General features: G+C 31.8%; 5 protein-coding genes across 5 annotated transcripts; 2 read left to right on the forward strand and 3 right to left on the reverse strand.

Moving 5' to 3' along the window:
* Window positions 1-752: 752 nt before the first annotated feature.
* Window positions 753-1601, reverse strand: PGO_112940 (trafficking protein particle complex subunit 6A; the record flags this gene model as incomplete). The annotated part of the gene is made up of 1 exon (XM_028688628.1): window positions 753-1601. One exon carries the CDS (start codon window positions 1599-1601, stop codon window positions 753-755), a length of 849 nt encoding a protein of 282 aa, XP_028544429.1.
* Window positions 1602-3118: 1517 nt separating this feature from the next.
* Window positions 3119-5453, forward strand: PGO_112950 (rhomboid protease ROM10; the record flags this gene model as incomplete). Its single annotated transcript, XM_028688629.1, has 8 exons — window positions 3119-3366; window positions 3601-3709; window positions 3981-4027; window positions 4232-4319; window positions 4497-4609; window positions 4775-4824; window positions 5014-5092; window positions 5363-5453. 8 exons carry the CDS (start codon window positions 3119-3121, stop codon window positions 5451-5453), a joined length of 825 nt encoding a protein of 274 aa, XP_028544430.1.
* Window positions 5454-6092: 639 nt separating this feature from the next.
* Window positions 6093-7034, reverse strand: PGO_112960 (malate dehydrogenase; the record flags this gene model as incomplete). Its single annotated transcript, XM_028688630.1, has 1 exon — window positions 6093-7034. The coding sequence occupies one exon, from the start codon at window positions 7032-7034 to the stop codon at window positions 6093-6095; it is 942 nt and encodes a 313-aa protein (XP_028544431.1).
* A 3149-nt stretch (window positions 7035-10183) lies between these two features.
* PGO_112970 (hypothetical protein, conserved) lies at window positions 10184-13142 on the forward strand (the record flags this gene model as incomplete). Its single annotated transcript, XM_028688631.1, has 5 exons — window positions 10184-11551; window positions 11732-11839; window positions 12057-12170; window positions 12519-12598; window positions 12869-13142. The coding sequence occupies 5 exons, from the start codon at window positions 10184-10186 to the stop codon at window positions 13140-13142; spliced, it is 1944 nt and encodes a 647-aa protein (XP_028544432.1).
* Window positions 13143-14690: 1548 nt separating this feature from the next.
* On the reverse strand, window positions 14691-15510 carry PGO_112980 (60S ribosomal protein L27a; the record flags this gene model as incomplete). Its single annotated transcript, XM_028688632.1, has 2 exons — window positions 14691-14972; window positions 15346-15510. 2 exons carry the CDS (start codon window positions 15508-15510, stop codon window positions 14691-14693), a joined length of 447 nt encoding a protein of 148 aa, XP_028544433.1.
* Between the last annotated feature and the right edge of the window lie 168 nt (window positions 15511-15678).

Raw genomic sequence — 15678 nt, forward strand, 5'->3', positions numbered from 1 at the left:
ATATGGCATTACATTATATGGCGTTACATTATATGGCGTTACATTATATGGCATTACATTATATGGTATTGCATTATATGGTATTGCATTATATGGTATTACATTATATATTTATTTTATTTTTGCAAAATGAGAGCACAAACTCAAGCGTGCAAGAATGAATAAGTGGCAGGCCTATGCGCTCGTTCAAACGGTTAGCTAAACAACACCATGTCTTTCTTATAATCAATCCATTTTCAGAATACACCCCGAGGAATAATTAGCAACTCTCAGCATTTTCACTCGCTTTGGTTGCTTCAGTGATGAGGAAGAGCAATTTTTTTCAAGCCATTTTGAAGTCGTTTTGGAATCATTTTGGGATCATTTTGGGATCATTTTGGGATCATTTTGGGATCATTTTGGGATCATTTTGGAATCATTTTGGGATAATTTTTTGGCTATTTTCCACGTTGTCCATTTAACTTCCCATACAGCTGGGGCATGCACAAGTTTCTTGTCTCGTTGCGTGTTAATGACATAAGTCCCGTGTGCTAGTCATTAATTATGTGTATTTGGAAAGAACCTATAGGGGAGGAGAATGTGACGAGGAGAAGATGTGAAGAAGTGAAGAAGTGAAGAAGCGAAGAAACGAAGAAGCGAAGAAACGAAGAAGCGACATATGAGTACAAGAACAATTATCAGTGGTGGGAAATGGGGGGTAAAAACTAGTTGTAACTATATTTGAACTGAATTAATATCACTTGATGTATTATTCAATTCGGTTTCCTTTTTTTTTTTTTTTTTTTTTTTTTTTTTTTTTTTTTTCCTTTTCTGAGTTGCATACACGTGGGATAGTCCAGGGTGTGCGTAACATAGCTATTTATGGAGAACCTCTTCAGTATACCTGTAATAATACCAATAATTAACATTAAGACATAATGAATAAAGTTAGATTTCTGATTCGTCTCATTGTCGAGAAGTACATGTTTTACATAAATACCTATATCATTTTCTGTAATAATATATACTCCCTTTTTAAATGTCTGGATGTTATCAGCATTTTTATTAAATAAGATATTCCACACATCTCTTCCAATTAATTTTATTATATCTTTGACATCACTCAGATCATTTTTATAAATTAGCACACGTTCTATTAGTTTCATACCTATATTTTTTCCCATATCTTTTAATTTGGTTGACAATACATTTGCTATTGTTTTTTCTTCGTTCTTGTTATTTAAATGTATCAACTTCTGGCTAATTTTTCCATTTTGTTCACTAGCACTACAGATGTTATTAAAGTTATTATGCACGTTCCTATTAGCATACCCATCTGTGTAACAATTCTTACTGTCATTCATGTTGCGACTTGCATGAGTGAGAATTTCCTCATTAGAAGTGACATCTGTACTTTTTTTTTTTTGTGGCATTTTTCCTTTTTCTTCTTCCTCACCATAAGGCATTCTTTTTTCATTCAACTCATTTTGAAAATGGTAATCATCCTCAGTATTAATGCTGCTTAACTCGATGTCACTATTTTGCAAAATTTCAATATTCGTTTTTATAATTTCATAAATCAGCAGTAGCACACTCGTTTTCGATACCTTCCCTTCACTCATAGTATTTTAAAATGAATTTAAAAAAAAAAGAAAAAAAAAAAAAAGAAAAAAGTCTTCATTATTTTTTGTTATATCGTCCTGTGATGTCTATATGTAGCTGTGTAAAAAAAGAAAAAAAAAAAAAAAAAAATTTCTCATTCCTCTTTACTCTTTCTTCATTCGTCATTCCTCTTTACTCTTTCTTCATTCGTTATTCATCATTCCTCTTTACTCTTTCCTCATTTGTCATTCCTCTTTCCTCATTCATCATTCATGGTTCATCATTCCTCACATTCATCAATTTCTAGGCTGCTTTATCTGATAAACGTAAAACTCTCATATGAAAAAATTTCCAAACATATTTTTTGCAGACTTTGTGAGATTTTTCGTGTTGTGCTTTTGGGCATGTATAATATATACAAATCAAGGAATTTTAAGCTTGCTACTTCAGTGCAGTGTGTTTATCATTTCTAAAAAAAAAAAAAAAAAAAAAAAAAAAAAAAGAAATGCACATTCGTGTTATATTTGCCTTGGAAATTGATCATCAAGAGAACATTTCTTTACGAGTCGGCTGTTATTTTGATACTAGTCGGCTGTTATTTTGATACTAGTCGGCTGTTATTTTGATACTAGTCGGCTGTTATTTTGATACTAGTCGGCTGTTATTTTGATACTAGTCGGCTGTTATTTTGATACTAGTCGACTATTATTTTGATACTAATCGACTTGTATTTCATGCTCATTCAGGTGATTTACCGATTTTCAACATGTAACTGAATTATTTACCTAAAAAAAAGGGGTGCAGTAAGGAGGGAGATGAAGAAGGAGAGTAGTGTATAGCACAGGAGCAGCAGAACAGGAAGCGGACATGATGGGGAAGAAGCGACATGTTAGGGAAGCTGACATGTTAGGGATATATTTCAACTACTCTATCTCCTCTGTAGGTTTCAAAATTTTGGTTGAACCTGAACACACACACAATTAACATATCATATTGCTGAAAAAAACGGAACCTATAACAGGATCCACTTTTTTTTCTTTTTTTTTTTTCTTTTTTTTTTTTTTTTTTTTTTTTTTTTTTTTTTTTTTTTCTTTTTTTTTTTTCTCTTTTTTTTTTCCTCTTTTTTTTTTCCTTTTTTTTGGAGGGAATGTATATCCAAGCCTAGATTTTCAAAATATAATAATATATCTAGGAAGTTGTTTCGTTAAAGGAAAGAAAATGTAAATGGTAGAAGTAGCTACATGCGTGAACATATATATATATATATACCTATATGTTATACTTTCTCTTACTCTCGCCCCCTTTTTTTTTTTTTTTTTTTTTTTTTTTTTTTTTTTTTTTTTCACATAAAGAAAAAAAAAAAAAAAAAAAAAAAAACCTTGTCATAGAAAAATTGAACATTTGTGGATTTGATCTCTAACTGTAAGGAGCAGACGTAGCATAGATATACATTTATATGTACATATGTATATCACAGGACTAGTGAGAAACACTCCTTTTATTTAATTTATTTTAAAAAAAATATGTGTAATTGAAAATGAACTTCTTTTCGAACTCATACAACAACTCAAGGCAAAATGAATCCCAAAAGTCGAAACTCTTAATTTGCAAATATACAAGAAGTTTTAGCAAAACGTTTAAGAAGGATATAAAATTCATTCAGATCTTGTTTCCATCTCTTATAATTAAGAGTATCACAACTTTGATTTTTCTTTTTTTATTTTTAATGTTCATTATTTTAGATGTGTACTATTTCGATAGACACAACCCTCTCTTTCTGAACGAGTAAGAAAAACATCTGTGGGAAAAAAAAAATTATAAATTTTTTTTTTTTTATTGGAAAAATGCTAATGAATGGGTTCCTTTTTTTTTTTTTTTTTTTTTTTTTTTTTATATACACTGCTACATAGACATCACATGACAAGACAACAAAAAAATAATGAAAATTTTTTTTTTTTTTTTTTTATTTGTTTTTGTGAAAATATTTCCTATCCTATTTTGTTTCTTCTCCATTCGTAGGGATGTGATGAAAAAATTTGGAATGAGCAGAATTTCCGTAACGAATAACCACCAGTACTACAGGATATTAACTGCCACATTTTTCCACTCTAATGTTTGGAATTTAATAGTAAAACAAAAAAAAAGAAAGATAAAAAAAAAAAAGGGAGGAATATATGAGACGAAAAAGTGTCCAGACTAGTTCGAAAGCAATATAGCAGGAGAAAGGGCAATGTTGTGTTTTCACTCCCCACCGCTTAACTCACCTTTTTAACTAGCTCAATTGATAGCGATACTTGAGTATGCAAATATGGATTCATGATCTCGAAAGTGAAATTTGAGATAGTTTATTTATTTTATTTTTTTTTATTTTTTTTTTTCTCCCCTTCACTACAAAACAGATTAACGCATACTACTTGATGAATATAGGAATCATAGTCGAAAAAAAGTAAAAAGAAAAGAATTGTTAGAAAAGCACATGCTGTGCATTAGAAGTATCTTCACACAGTTCCATTTTACCTAACTCCCTTTTCACGAAAATCTGTTATGTGTAGATCCTCTTTTTATGTGCAACTGCTTCGCATGAATACAAACGCATCTTCTTCATTTTCATCCGTAACTTTTTTTCTTCGCCTTCTTCCTTCTTTGACAGCTATGGGAAGAGACATTATGCAACGATGATGCTCCTCAGTGCCCTGTGTGGAAACCTACTCATGTGTGCCACTTCAAATTGCAGCGACGTAAGAATTAATATTTATACACATATCAACTAACGTGAACCCAAATGAAGAATATATATATATATATATATATATCCACACATGATAAAAAACGCACGATATTGTTTCACCGTAGAGAGCACACATTTTTTTTTTTTTTTTTTTTTTTTTTTACCCATCCATACTTCCCCGTTTTAGATGCAAATGGGAATCAGTACCATATTATATGGATTCATGGGTTTATTTCTACAAGAAATTGTGGACAGACGTAAAGAGCTGACAGACATGTGGAATATATTTGGAAATTACATGTAAGCATGTGAGGTTTTTTTTTAATATATGCACCTAGCTTAGTATAAAGTCATGCAGAACCAATTCTTTCATAGGAAGAAATAAATCTCCCAAAATTTTCGTAGCCCTAATATGTATCAAGCTAAATTTCGCACCAATTTCTTTTTTTTTTTTAAACGTGGCAGATTTGCACTGTTGTCTCTATACCTGACAGTAAATATGTTTCCGTTTAATGGTATTATCAAAAAGAGAGATGTACATGCACAAATAAATTTATGGCATGTTTGTGCATGTCCTTTCCAAGAAATTTGAATGTTCAATAAGTTTTCTTCACTTGTATTCGCTACGCTATATTGTATTATTTTATATAATTTTAACTCTTTTTTTTTTTTTTTTTTTTTTCCTTCACCTTCACATTATGCAGGAAATTTTATTGGAAATTTTGGTGGGTTATTTGGAGGGTTTTGTTATCCATACTTACTTAAAAGGGACACATTCCATGGGTACACACACAAATGCTTCGTCATGACATGACGTTTATATCAAATATGAAAATTTAGCATATGCATATTTATTCATTGTAAAGAAGCATGGGTGGTTAAAGGTGGAGAGGGAAAAAGGGGAAAGAAAGGAATTTAAAAAAAAAAAAAAAAAAAAAAAAAAAAAAAAATTAATATTTCTCATTATTACAACACCAAACAAAAAGCATCAAGTACAACATTTGGAATATTTTTTTTTTTTTTTTTTTCTAATTTTTATTCACACATTTATAGGGAGGGGAAAAAGCTAAGAATTATCTTTTCTATTTTGTTGATTCTATTACTAATCTCTACAATCGTTACCTTAATAGTGGCAAAATGTTAAAGAACGAAGACATGCATACCATATGTGCCATTATGACTTTAACCCTTTATTTTGTACACACCGACATTTATGTGACATTTTTTTTTGCCTCATCATTGTTATTATATCATTTTTTTGTTTGTGCAGGTGGGAGTTTGTATATGTGTATGTATATGTATGTACATATGTACGTATTACATGTGTGTGTTTTTTTTTTTTTTTTCTTTTTTTTTCATTAACGAGGCATGAAACATAAAGTAGACATAAAAAAATAATAATGGTTGAAAAGTATGAATATAAATAAAAAAAAAAAAGGATTCACCATTTCGTTACATATTTTTTCCCCCTCTCTCCCCCCCCCCCCTTAGTGTCGTAGCATTTTGATTCGTTCATCTCCATGAAATGTATCCTTAGGGAAAATGTTAAAAGGTTTACAGTATCAATGTATCTGTATAAGAGATACCTTGACGAATCAACTTTCTACACACGTAGACTTTGAAGTGGGGCATCGATTGGGCAATCACGAAATAGTGTACCAATTGGGCAATCACGAAATAGTGCACCAATTGGGCAATCACGAAATAGTGTACCAATTGGGCAATGACGACCTAGTGCACCGATTGGGCCGTGTCGAATCCCACCCTACACCCCTTTGCATCTTCAGTTGATCATTGCAAAGGCCTTTTGCGTGTGGTCCCGAACAAAGGCAATCGATTTGTCGTAAAGTTCCTTCTCCTCCTGGGTAAGCGTGAATTCAACTGGTTTGACACCACTGTTATTAATTACAGCTGTAGAACCGACATACAGATCGGAGCAGTTATATACCCCATTTAAATAAACAGCACAAGTATACAACTGACTTTCATTGTACAAATAAGATTTTATCATTTTTACAATCGCTGCAGCAGGAGAAAAAGTAGCTGACGATTTGGCAAGTTTAATAATTTCTGCACCCATACCTCTGGTTTTTTGTGTAATTTCATTAATTTCATCTTTTGTTATGAGACCTTGTTTCACAAATTCTGATAATGGAATTCCAGAAACTGAACAGTACCTTTCAAGAGGTACCATCAAATCTCCATGGCCTCCTAAGAGTACTTGACTAACGTTATCTGGTGACACATTTAATTTTTCAGCTAATAAGGTTCTAAAGCGAGAAGTGTCTAAAATACCAGCCATTCCACATATTTTCTGATATGGAAGTCCACTATATTTATGAAAAACATTCACCATTATATCTAGGGGGTTGCTAACACAAATAACAAAAGCATTTGGACTATACAATTTAACTGATTCAGCTACACTTTTCATTATTTTTCCATTAATCCCTATTAGATCTTCTCTAGTCATTCCTTCTTTTCTTTGTATACCTGCAGTTATAACGATCACGTCTGAATCTTTTATATCCTCCACATTATTTGTTCCTATTATTTTCCTGTTTATACCCATAATTGTGCTAAAGTGTTTTAAATCAAGACTTTTCCCTTGTGGTACTCCTTCCATTACATCGTACAGAACAATATCTCCAATATTTTCCATAAGGACAAGTTGCCCCACTATGGCACCAATTTGCCCACTTCCAATCATTGATATTTTTGTCATTTTCTCAGTTGGGAGTTGAATTTTTCCGCCTTCCTGCAATGTGTTAAAAAAAGGTTTTAACGGGTATGCCAATATATACGTATGTATACATATATATATATATATATATGTGTGTGTGTCACGAAGTTAATTCCTGTGCGTGGAGATAATGTAAAACTGCCATGATGAAGAGTCAATAGTTGCATAAGTAGCGCGATGTGTGCATGGAAACACATGCATAGTTGGGGGAGAAAATGTTATACACGGATGAGAAAAAAAAAAAAAAAAAAAATTAAGTCAATTTCTCCTCATTTTTCTTATCCCTTTTTGATGTATGGAATGACATCAATGTATGGCCCTATATAGTAAAAAACAATACACACTGTTGCGTAATGCGTGTGGGATTTTTCTTGTTTTTTTTTTTTTTTTTTTTTTTTTTTTTCTGGTGTGTTCATGTATTTGTTCTTTTCTTATACAAGCTGGAGAACTACATACTCTCCCCCCCCACCTACCCGCACCTTAACAATTTCTCAAATCGCCTGAACAAGCAAGGTAATTTTTTTTTTTTTTTTTTTTTTTCTTTTTTTACCTACGTGTTATTGTGTGGCTTGAAATTTTATGCCTTTCTTTCAATTTCCAAGAATAAACGTCAGGGATGTGTGGTGCGGAATTTGAAATGCAATTCTGTTCAGAGTGTGGTTTTGTTCGAAATGCAACTTCGTTTGAAGTGTAAAATTGTTCAAAATGTAGCTTCGTTCGAAATGTTATTTTTTAATTCGGAAGTGCTTCTTTTTTCTTTAATGCGGCTATTTTTCATGGAAAGGATACTTTTTTTTTTTTTTTTTTTTTTTTTTTTTTTTTTTGCTGTTACATTTTATTCTGTTTAACATATATCAAAAAAACCCAAGCAAATGAGTCCCCATCCCCGAACCCTTAAAAACAGAGATGACAACCACATTCATGTAGCTCATTCAGGCAGCACATCCATTTTATTACACTTGCATTTTTTCAAGCATTCAGTACTTGACAAAAAAAAAAAAAAAAAATGAAGTAAAAGCTATTCGTGCTATGTAATTGTTAGTAGGAACGATTAATAAGTGTACATATTTAGTGCACCTTAGAAAAGGAAAAAAATAAAATAACTCAAGCCTGTGTTATATGTATGCACACATATTAACGTGTATGTGTATAGATGAATATATGTAACCACGCGTTGACAGCTTTTTTTTTTTTTTTTTTTTCTTTTAAGAATAATAATTTTTACAAGATGACTGTTTTTTTTTCTGTGACATCTCTACACCCCTGAAAAATTTTGATACAAAAGGGAATCGTATGACAACAACGTTTCGTTTTGCTCATCGAGAAATTTTGATTTTTTTATCAAACGAAGGAAAAATAAAATAAATCACCAGAGCTGCAAACACTATCGAATGAATGATTGCGTGTATAACATAGTGATGGAATGGAGAATTAAATAAAGTGAAATAAAATGTGGGAGGGCATGCATGTATAGGGAAGAGAAATATCCAAGATGGATGAAAAAAAAAGAGTGAGAGGATGAATGCTCACTTCCCCTTCTCTCCAATGCATTTTCATTTAATTTAACACCTACACATGAAAAAAAAAAAAAAAAAAAAAAAAAAAAAAAAAAGCGTCGTTTTCACGCGCATGTGCTAATTTAGAATTGGCGAAACCCTTACGATATGGTGCACACCTTAAGAATGATCAATGGAAGGTTGGGTATCACCACCAGATGTGTTATCCTACTTACGCCTAGACAATGCTGAAAAAAAATAATTATGAAAAAAAAACTTTACAAAAAGGTTATCTTAGGAATTTTTAGCACAATGAAACCCCTTCTTTTTGCAAATTTTTTGCGAATATCGATTTTTTTTTCTTTTTATTTTTTTCAGAACTAAATGTAGAAAAAGTATCATATTGTAAAGGGCAGTCTCGGTGATAGTACCAATATCCGTTTTCCAAGCTGTCCCATACCCTATGGCGTGGATATAGATGTACATGTACATATATATGCTCTGACGCATGTAACCCATAGGTCGTACCAAAGCGAAAATAATTTATTTTAACACTCCATAATAGGATTTGTGAAAAGAACGCTTCCGATCTTTGTAATATACAATAAGCATAGATGACACTTTAACTTGTTGAACTTCGAAGTAGGTTTAAGGGGTCAAATTCGAAAATTGAAAAAAAAAATTAAAAAAAAAGGCTCATTTGATGTACAACATGATGAAGCGTTATCATTCGTTCATCTTGTACGTATCTGTTTTTTTTTTTTTTTTTTTTTTTTTGAAAATTCACCTCATTTTAACTAACCATTGAAGGAAAAGAACATCTTTAAAAAAAATTAAGAATTGTAACTTCGAGACGAAACTTGTAGCGGGGAAAAAGGGTCCTATTTCGCTCTTGTCTCTACCTACTTCTTGTGGTAAATATGATGACTGGGCATGATAAGCCTTTTTTTTTTTTTTTTTTTTTCAAGTAGCCAATTTGGAAAAAAAAAAAAAAAAATATGATCGAATAATTCTACCCCATGGACGATTCGCTAACATAACAGAACAAAGGTAAAATAAGATTCATCAGGAAATTCTGTTCTTAGTTTTGTTCTTATTTCAAGTCCTGTCATTGTTGTATTTTTACCACAGTTGTTACGATAAGCAATTTGAAGGAAATATTTTTTTTTTTTTTTTTTTTTTTTTTTTTGCTATTTCGAAAAGGTCATGCACAGCTTGGGTGGTTCATGTATGTTGTAAAGGAAAGGTGGATTATGGCTCCCGGTTCATTTGGAAAAAAGGAAAAAATAAAATAAATGAATGGGAAAATAAAAGAAGAGAAAATAAAAGAAGTGAACATCAGAAGAAGTGAAAATTAGAAGGAGTAAAACAAAGTAACAAATAACCAAAGAAAAGGAAAGACCACTCGTCCAGATTAAGGCAACGAACGGGTAGGGAAAGTTAGCATTTCGATTCCTGCCTTTTTCCATTCTGCTGTTTTTCCATTTCGTACTTTTGCTCCGTCAGTAGTAGTCCCAATTGATATACATATTCTATGCTGTATATATTTTCGGACGAATATTTCTGACGAATATTTCGGACGAATATTTCTGACGAATATTCCTCAACTATTTTATTTTGCTCTACTTCTCCAATATGCATGTATACATCCTATTGGTTGTAACCATTGGATATTTAATTATTGTGGGAGTAGTTGGTTGGAAATTATTAAAAAAATACAGCCATAAAGATGAGAAAAATCATTTTATATACTCATTTGCAAAGCTGATCATAATTTTCGGGTATGTACAATGTATGGTAATGGGAGTACTTCTAGTACCAATAGATTACCACTTAGATATGCTAAGTTATATGAAAAGGTATTTGGACTCATTCCAATTATGTAGAATCGTATATTGGATTTCATGGATCCATATTTTTGCCTTAACACCATGTTTAATAGTAATATATTTAGATGTAACAAAAGAAGTGGCAACAGCAGACAATTATAGGAAGCGTGTAAATAAAAAGAAGACTCATCAATGCAAGATTTATTCTACAAAGACGTGTATAAATAAAGGAAGTTTAATTTGCAAAAAGGTGTTATTCGTTTTGATTCTTTTTACATTTTTATCATTATTTATTTTCTTTTTAACGTACTTATATTTTAAAAAACTAAGTTTATCTTTAAATGCAGAAGAGTGTGAATTATGGTATCCCTATTTGGAGAAGACAAATAAAAAGGATCTCCTATTACTTAATTTAAGAAAAAAAGAAAATTGCAAAAATATTGGAAAGGAAAATATTCGAATATATTTTAACTTGAATTTTAACGACTATGTAATTATTTTTATGTCTTTCCTTGGATCTATTTGTTTTTCGTTTTATGGTGCTGTTGGTTTGGTGTCGCTACCGTTTAATTTAATTCTCCCCTACATCTGCCAATGCAGGGAAAGGAGATCGAAACTGCTCAGTAGCGCGGACCCAATGGGTCAATTCAAGCAAATGGGACAAGCTAGTCAAATGGGACAAGCTAGCCAAATGGGAAAAACTAGCCAAATGGGACAAGCTAGCCAAATGGGAAAAACTAGCCAAATGGGACAACCAAGCCATATAGGCAATGTCAACTCCGTGGAGGAAGCACAATTTAAAGCAGAACTTTACGACATCAATAGAAAAGCAAAAGATCTTCTTAAAATCACAGATTCTGTGGAAATGAATAGAGAGAGAGCAAATCGGTCTAATTATTTTAAATCTATTTTACAAAATATAAAATATAAAAGAGAAAAGCAAATACTTAATCATATGGTGTACAAATTAGAAATGAAATACGAAAATTTGGTGGATCACTACAACAACCCGATTAGCACATTATATTCCCTTGTTCTTCTCCTCCTTGGGATCATTTTTTTATTCACCTCTGTTATTATCATTGTCCAAATTATTTTGTGCATTATAGTACATTTCAATGTACGAGGGAAAACGTTCCTTCGCTTACACCAACTATGGGATTCTCAGCATAAAGTATATAATATGAGGGTTGGAGGAGGGGGAGCCAGAGACCAGAGTGCACTCAAATGGTGATAGTGCACATAACGGCATTACATGAATGAGCTTGAAGATTTTTCCAGCTTCTCCTAACTCATTTAAGCACACTGTTCGAATATTTTTTTTCATAAAATTCTACTTCCAATCCCCTTACAGGTTCTCTCAAGCAAGGATTTAACTTCTGTTTCTCTGATAATCTACAGTTTTGTAAGCACATACCTCTTTGCTTGCTCCTTTTCTGGATATTCTTACATCAGTTCCAAGGTGATAAAAAAAAAGAGAGAAAAAAAAAAAAAAAAAAAAAGTTCTTTTGATATGAACAGGAACTATTTCATCTTTGCAGACATATCTACATAATTCAAAAAAATCTGCATACTGTGATTCGCACATAGGTATGTAAACTCTCATCATACTATAGGTCTTTTTTTTCTTTTTTTTTTAATTACACTTTCTACCCCTTTTTCCTTTTTTTTTTAAAAAGCTAAAGATTGGACTTCATTTATTACTAGAGAAGAAGAATACCTACATCTACACTATTCTGATGAATACATGTCTCTTAATGTTTATGTCATCCGGATGGTCAACCCTTTCCCTGGTAACAGCTGCAGTGGCAAGAGCAACAAAATGGAGAAACTGTGTGACGAAGTTGAGTAGCAAATCTGAGTGACAAATCTGAATGGAGAAAAGTAGAGCTACAGGACTTGTCTGATTCGTACATGTAACATTGTAGAGGTTCCATATGTAGTTGTACTACTTTTGTAATGCATTGGAGACCGTGTTCATTTTATTTTATCGACTTGATATATCTTTCTTCAGTTCCATTATGCACACGAAAAGGCGTATAACTTGAAAATATTACACTCAACAAAAGTGTATACATCAAAGAGAATGCATACAATAAATGTATCTTACTTGAATGCATGAAATTCCTCAATATTTACAGAATTTCTTCCCGGTCTACACAAAAGGAACAGGCATCTTTACTTTTTTCGACTTAGTCTTTAAAAATCTCAGATTTATTGGGTGAGGAAAGAAATAGCCTGTTCTACTTTTTTACCAACATATCTTCTAGGAACTGCAGCTCTTGATATAAGCTATGGAAAAACTGAACAATACATTCCTGTATCAGTACAATGATATACATGCATATGGGCATATTTTGCTGCCCCATTTTGCTGCCCCGTTTTGCTGCCCCGTTTTGCTGCCCCGTTTTCCCTTTTGCTGCCCCGTTTTGCTGCCCCGTTTTGCTGCCCCATTTTGCTGCCACCTTTTCCGCCCCATTCTGTTTTTCAGGAAAATGTACGAAATGAACGCATTCCTATACTTAATGTTGGTTGTTAGTGTCATAACCATTCTTATGTTTTGTCTATCCGAGAAGTGCAAGATTTTTTCTGCATTTATGCCATTCACATTTCAGGAATTTATGAAAGAAGAAGAGGGTAGTACAAACCAGGATGCAGAGTTTATCGATGAGCTAGACTCCGATTTAGATTCAGACTTAGAAAACTGTGTCTCATCGAGAAACACTGACAAGGAACCGAGAAGGAACACAAAATTATTTAAATAAAATCATCTACATCTCATTAGATATATATATATATATATATATTGTACTCATCGTGTAGCATACGCTAGAGAAATATTACGGGGCCATATACAATACACATCCGTATTGTTTCCAAGGGTTTTCTCCTATATGAAGAATCCACAATTTGGAACTGCAACCCACTAGTGGACAACTTACGTTCTATATGTACATATATAGTATCATATAACAAAATTTCACTAACTCATATTTTCTTTTTACTGATATTTCTTATTATTCCCTTTTTTTATGAATAAGAAAATATGAAAGAAATAGCACATATTTGCTCATGTGGAATATGGTGTACCTAATGTGGATGGAAAAAAAAAAAAAAAAAAAAAAAAAAAGGGCGTGTCATCCCTTTTGCAAACATATTTTATATCATATGTTTTGATGTGAACAAATTCTACTTATATATAGCATAATTTTCTTCTCACTTCTCCCCTTCTTCCCTAAGCGGATTTATAAGATAATTGTTTCGCTTATATAATTCCATTGCAACAATTATGTTATATTTCACATGTGAAAAAAAAAAAAAAAAAAAAAAAAAGCATAAAAGGAATATGCAAAACATGTACAGTACAGGATGAGTTTTTTTTATTTGTTTTAAATCTGAGTGACATCTCAAAAATTATAGATTTATATTTTCTTTATACATCCCGTGTTTTTCTTATACCAATCGATTTTTGTCTTTTTTATGAATCAGTTTGCATAAAGCTTCCTCATTTTATGATAACCTTTTACCTTTCACAAAAAAATCCTATCAACAACATTTCATTTTTTTGTTTTAAAATTTCCACGTGTAATTATTTATCCGATTAAAAAAAATTTTTTTTTTTTTTTTTTTTTCTTATTTGGTCTTTTTAAAAATATTTTATTTCCTACGCATACAATTGTTTTTTCCAAGTTGTTTTTTTAGTTGTTTCTTAACGCTTGGGAATTTTTGCCTACGTACAAGGGGGTGATGGGTGTGCGTTGTGTGACCTACAATATTTTCCCCCTATGAAATCATATAATTTTTTTTTGATAAAAAAAAGTAGGCAATGGGGGAATTTTCATTCAGCATATTTAAAAGATAAAATTAAATGGAAAAAAAATATAATAAAAAATATAGGTAAAAATAAATATAAGCAACATTAGCTCGGTAGGAATTTATTTATTTTATTACTTCATTTTATTACTTCATTTTATTACTTCATTTTATTACTTCATTTTATTACTCTATTATATTATTTTTTTATAATATTTTATTATTGTAGTATACTATTTTTTGCTTCTGTCCTAACTTCGCAGTAACAGCGGAAATTCTCAGTCACCCAAAACTTTCATTGTAAATGGGTTAACTAGATCAGTTAGGACACGTTTTGTCGATCGTTAAAGCATCCATTTATTCACCAACTTATTCATCCACTTATGCACCCACTTATTCACCCATTTATTCACCAACTTATTCATCCACTTATCCACCCACTTATCCACCCATTTATACATCCGTTTAGGAACCTCCTTAAACTGCCTCTTAACTACTCCTTAAGCAACCAATATACATTGTCCCCCAACTGCCTTTATTTTTTTCTCAGCTACTGAGGAAAAATATCTTGCCTTAACAACAATTGGTTGACCATGCTTTAGTTTACCGTTTCCTAAAACCTTGAAGAACCCCTTTCTTGTCACGTCTATCACAGGAGCTATATTTTTGTTCTCGGAAAATTCTTTCTTTTTTTCTTCTGGTAAAAGACCCCATAATTTATCAACGTTTATAGTTGGACAGAATTTGCGGTTTTTTAGCAGATTAAAATGTCTCATACCAACCTACGGAAGAAAATGAACAAAAATAAAATTGAATAAAAGAAATGGGGAAGACGTTTGTGTGTGTGTGTGTGGGGAGTAAGGTTATATTCTTAAGGAATCGGGCAGGACAAAATGGTGTGATAAAATGTTTGCACCAGTATTGTATATACATAAAGATAAATAATTCAAGCGTGTCTATAATACATACACGATTAACACAAGAACAAACAGAAACACAGAGTGTGGCACTGTTTTTTTTTTTTTTTTTTTTTTTTTTTTTTTGGACAAATGGTCATATTCTACCTGACCTGGTCAGGCAATTTGGTATTTATATAACGTAGTAAATGATTTTTTTTTTTTTTTTTTTTTTTTTTTTTCCAGTTCTTCAACTTACCTTTCCAAAGTATCCTGGGTGATATTTATCAAAATTTATTCTCATGTGGTGCATACCACCAGCTTTTCCTCTTCCACCTGGATGTTTTCTGTGTTTACCAATACGACCATGACCTGCTGATACGTGTCCTCTCTTTTTCCTATTCTTCTTAAATCTTGTAGCCATTTTAGCTAAATTTCTGTTGGAAAAAAAAAAAAAAAAAAACGCTTGTATGTGTTTTTTATTTCCTCATAACGTGGTACCACAAGGGCAATGTGCAGAATGCAATGTGGGGTTTTTCATCCCTGCTTATCTATGGGAGTTGTTGGGTGGGGGCGAGGCAACATGCATCAT

This window comes from Plasmodium gonderi, assembly GCF_002157705.1.
Source record: "Plasmodium gonderi DNA, contig: Chr11, whole genome shotgun sequence".
NCBI classification, from domain to species: Eukaryota; Apicomplexa; class Aconoidasida; order Haemosporida; family Plasmodiidae; genus Plasmodium; species Plasmodium gonderi.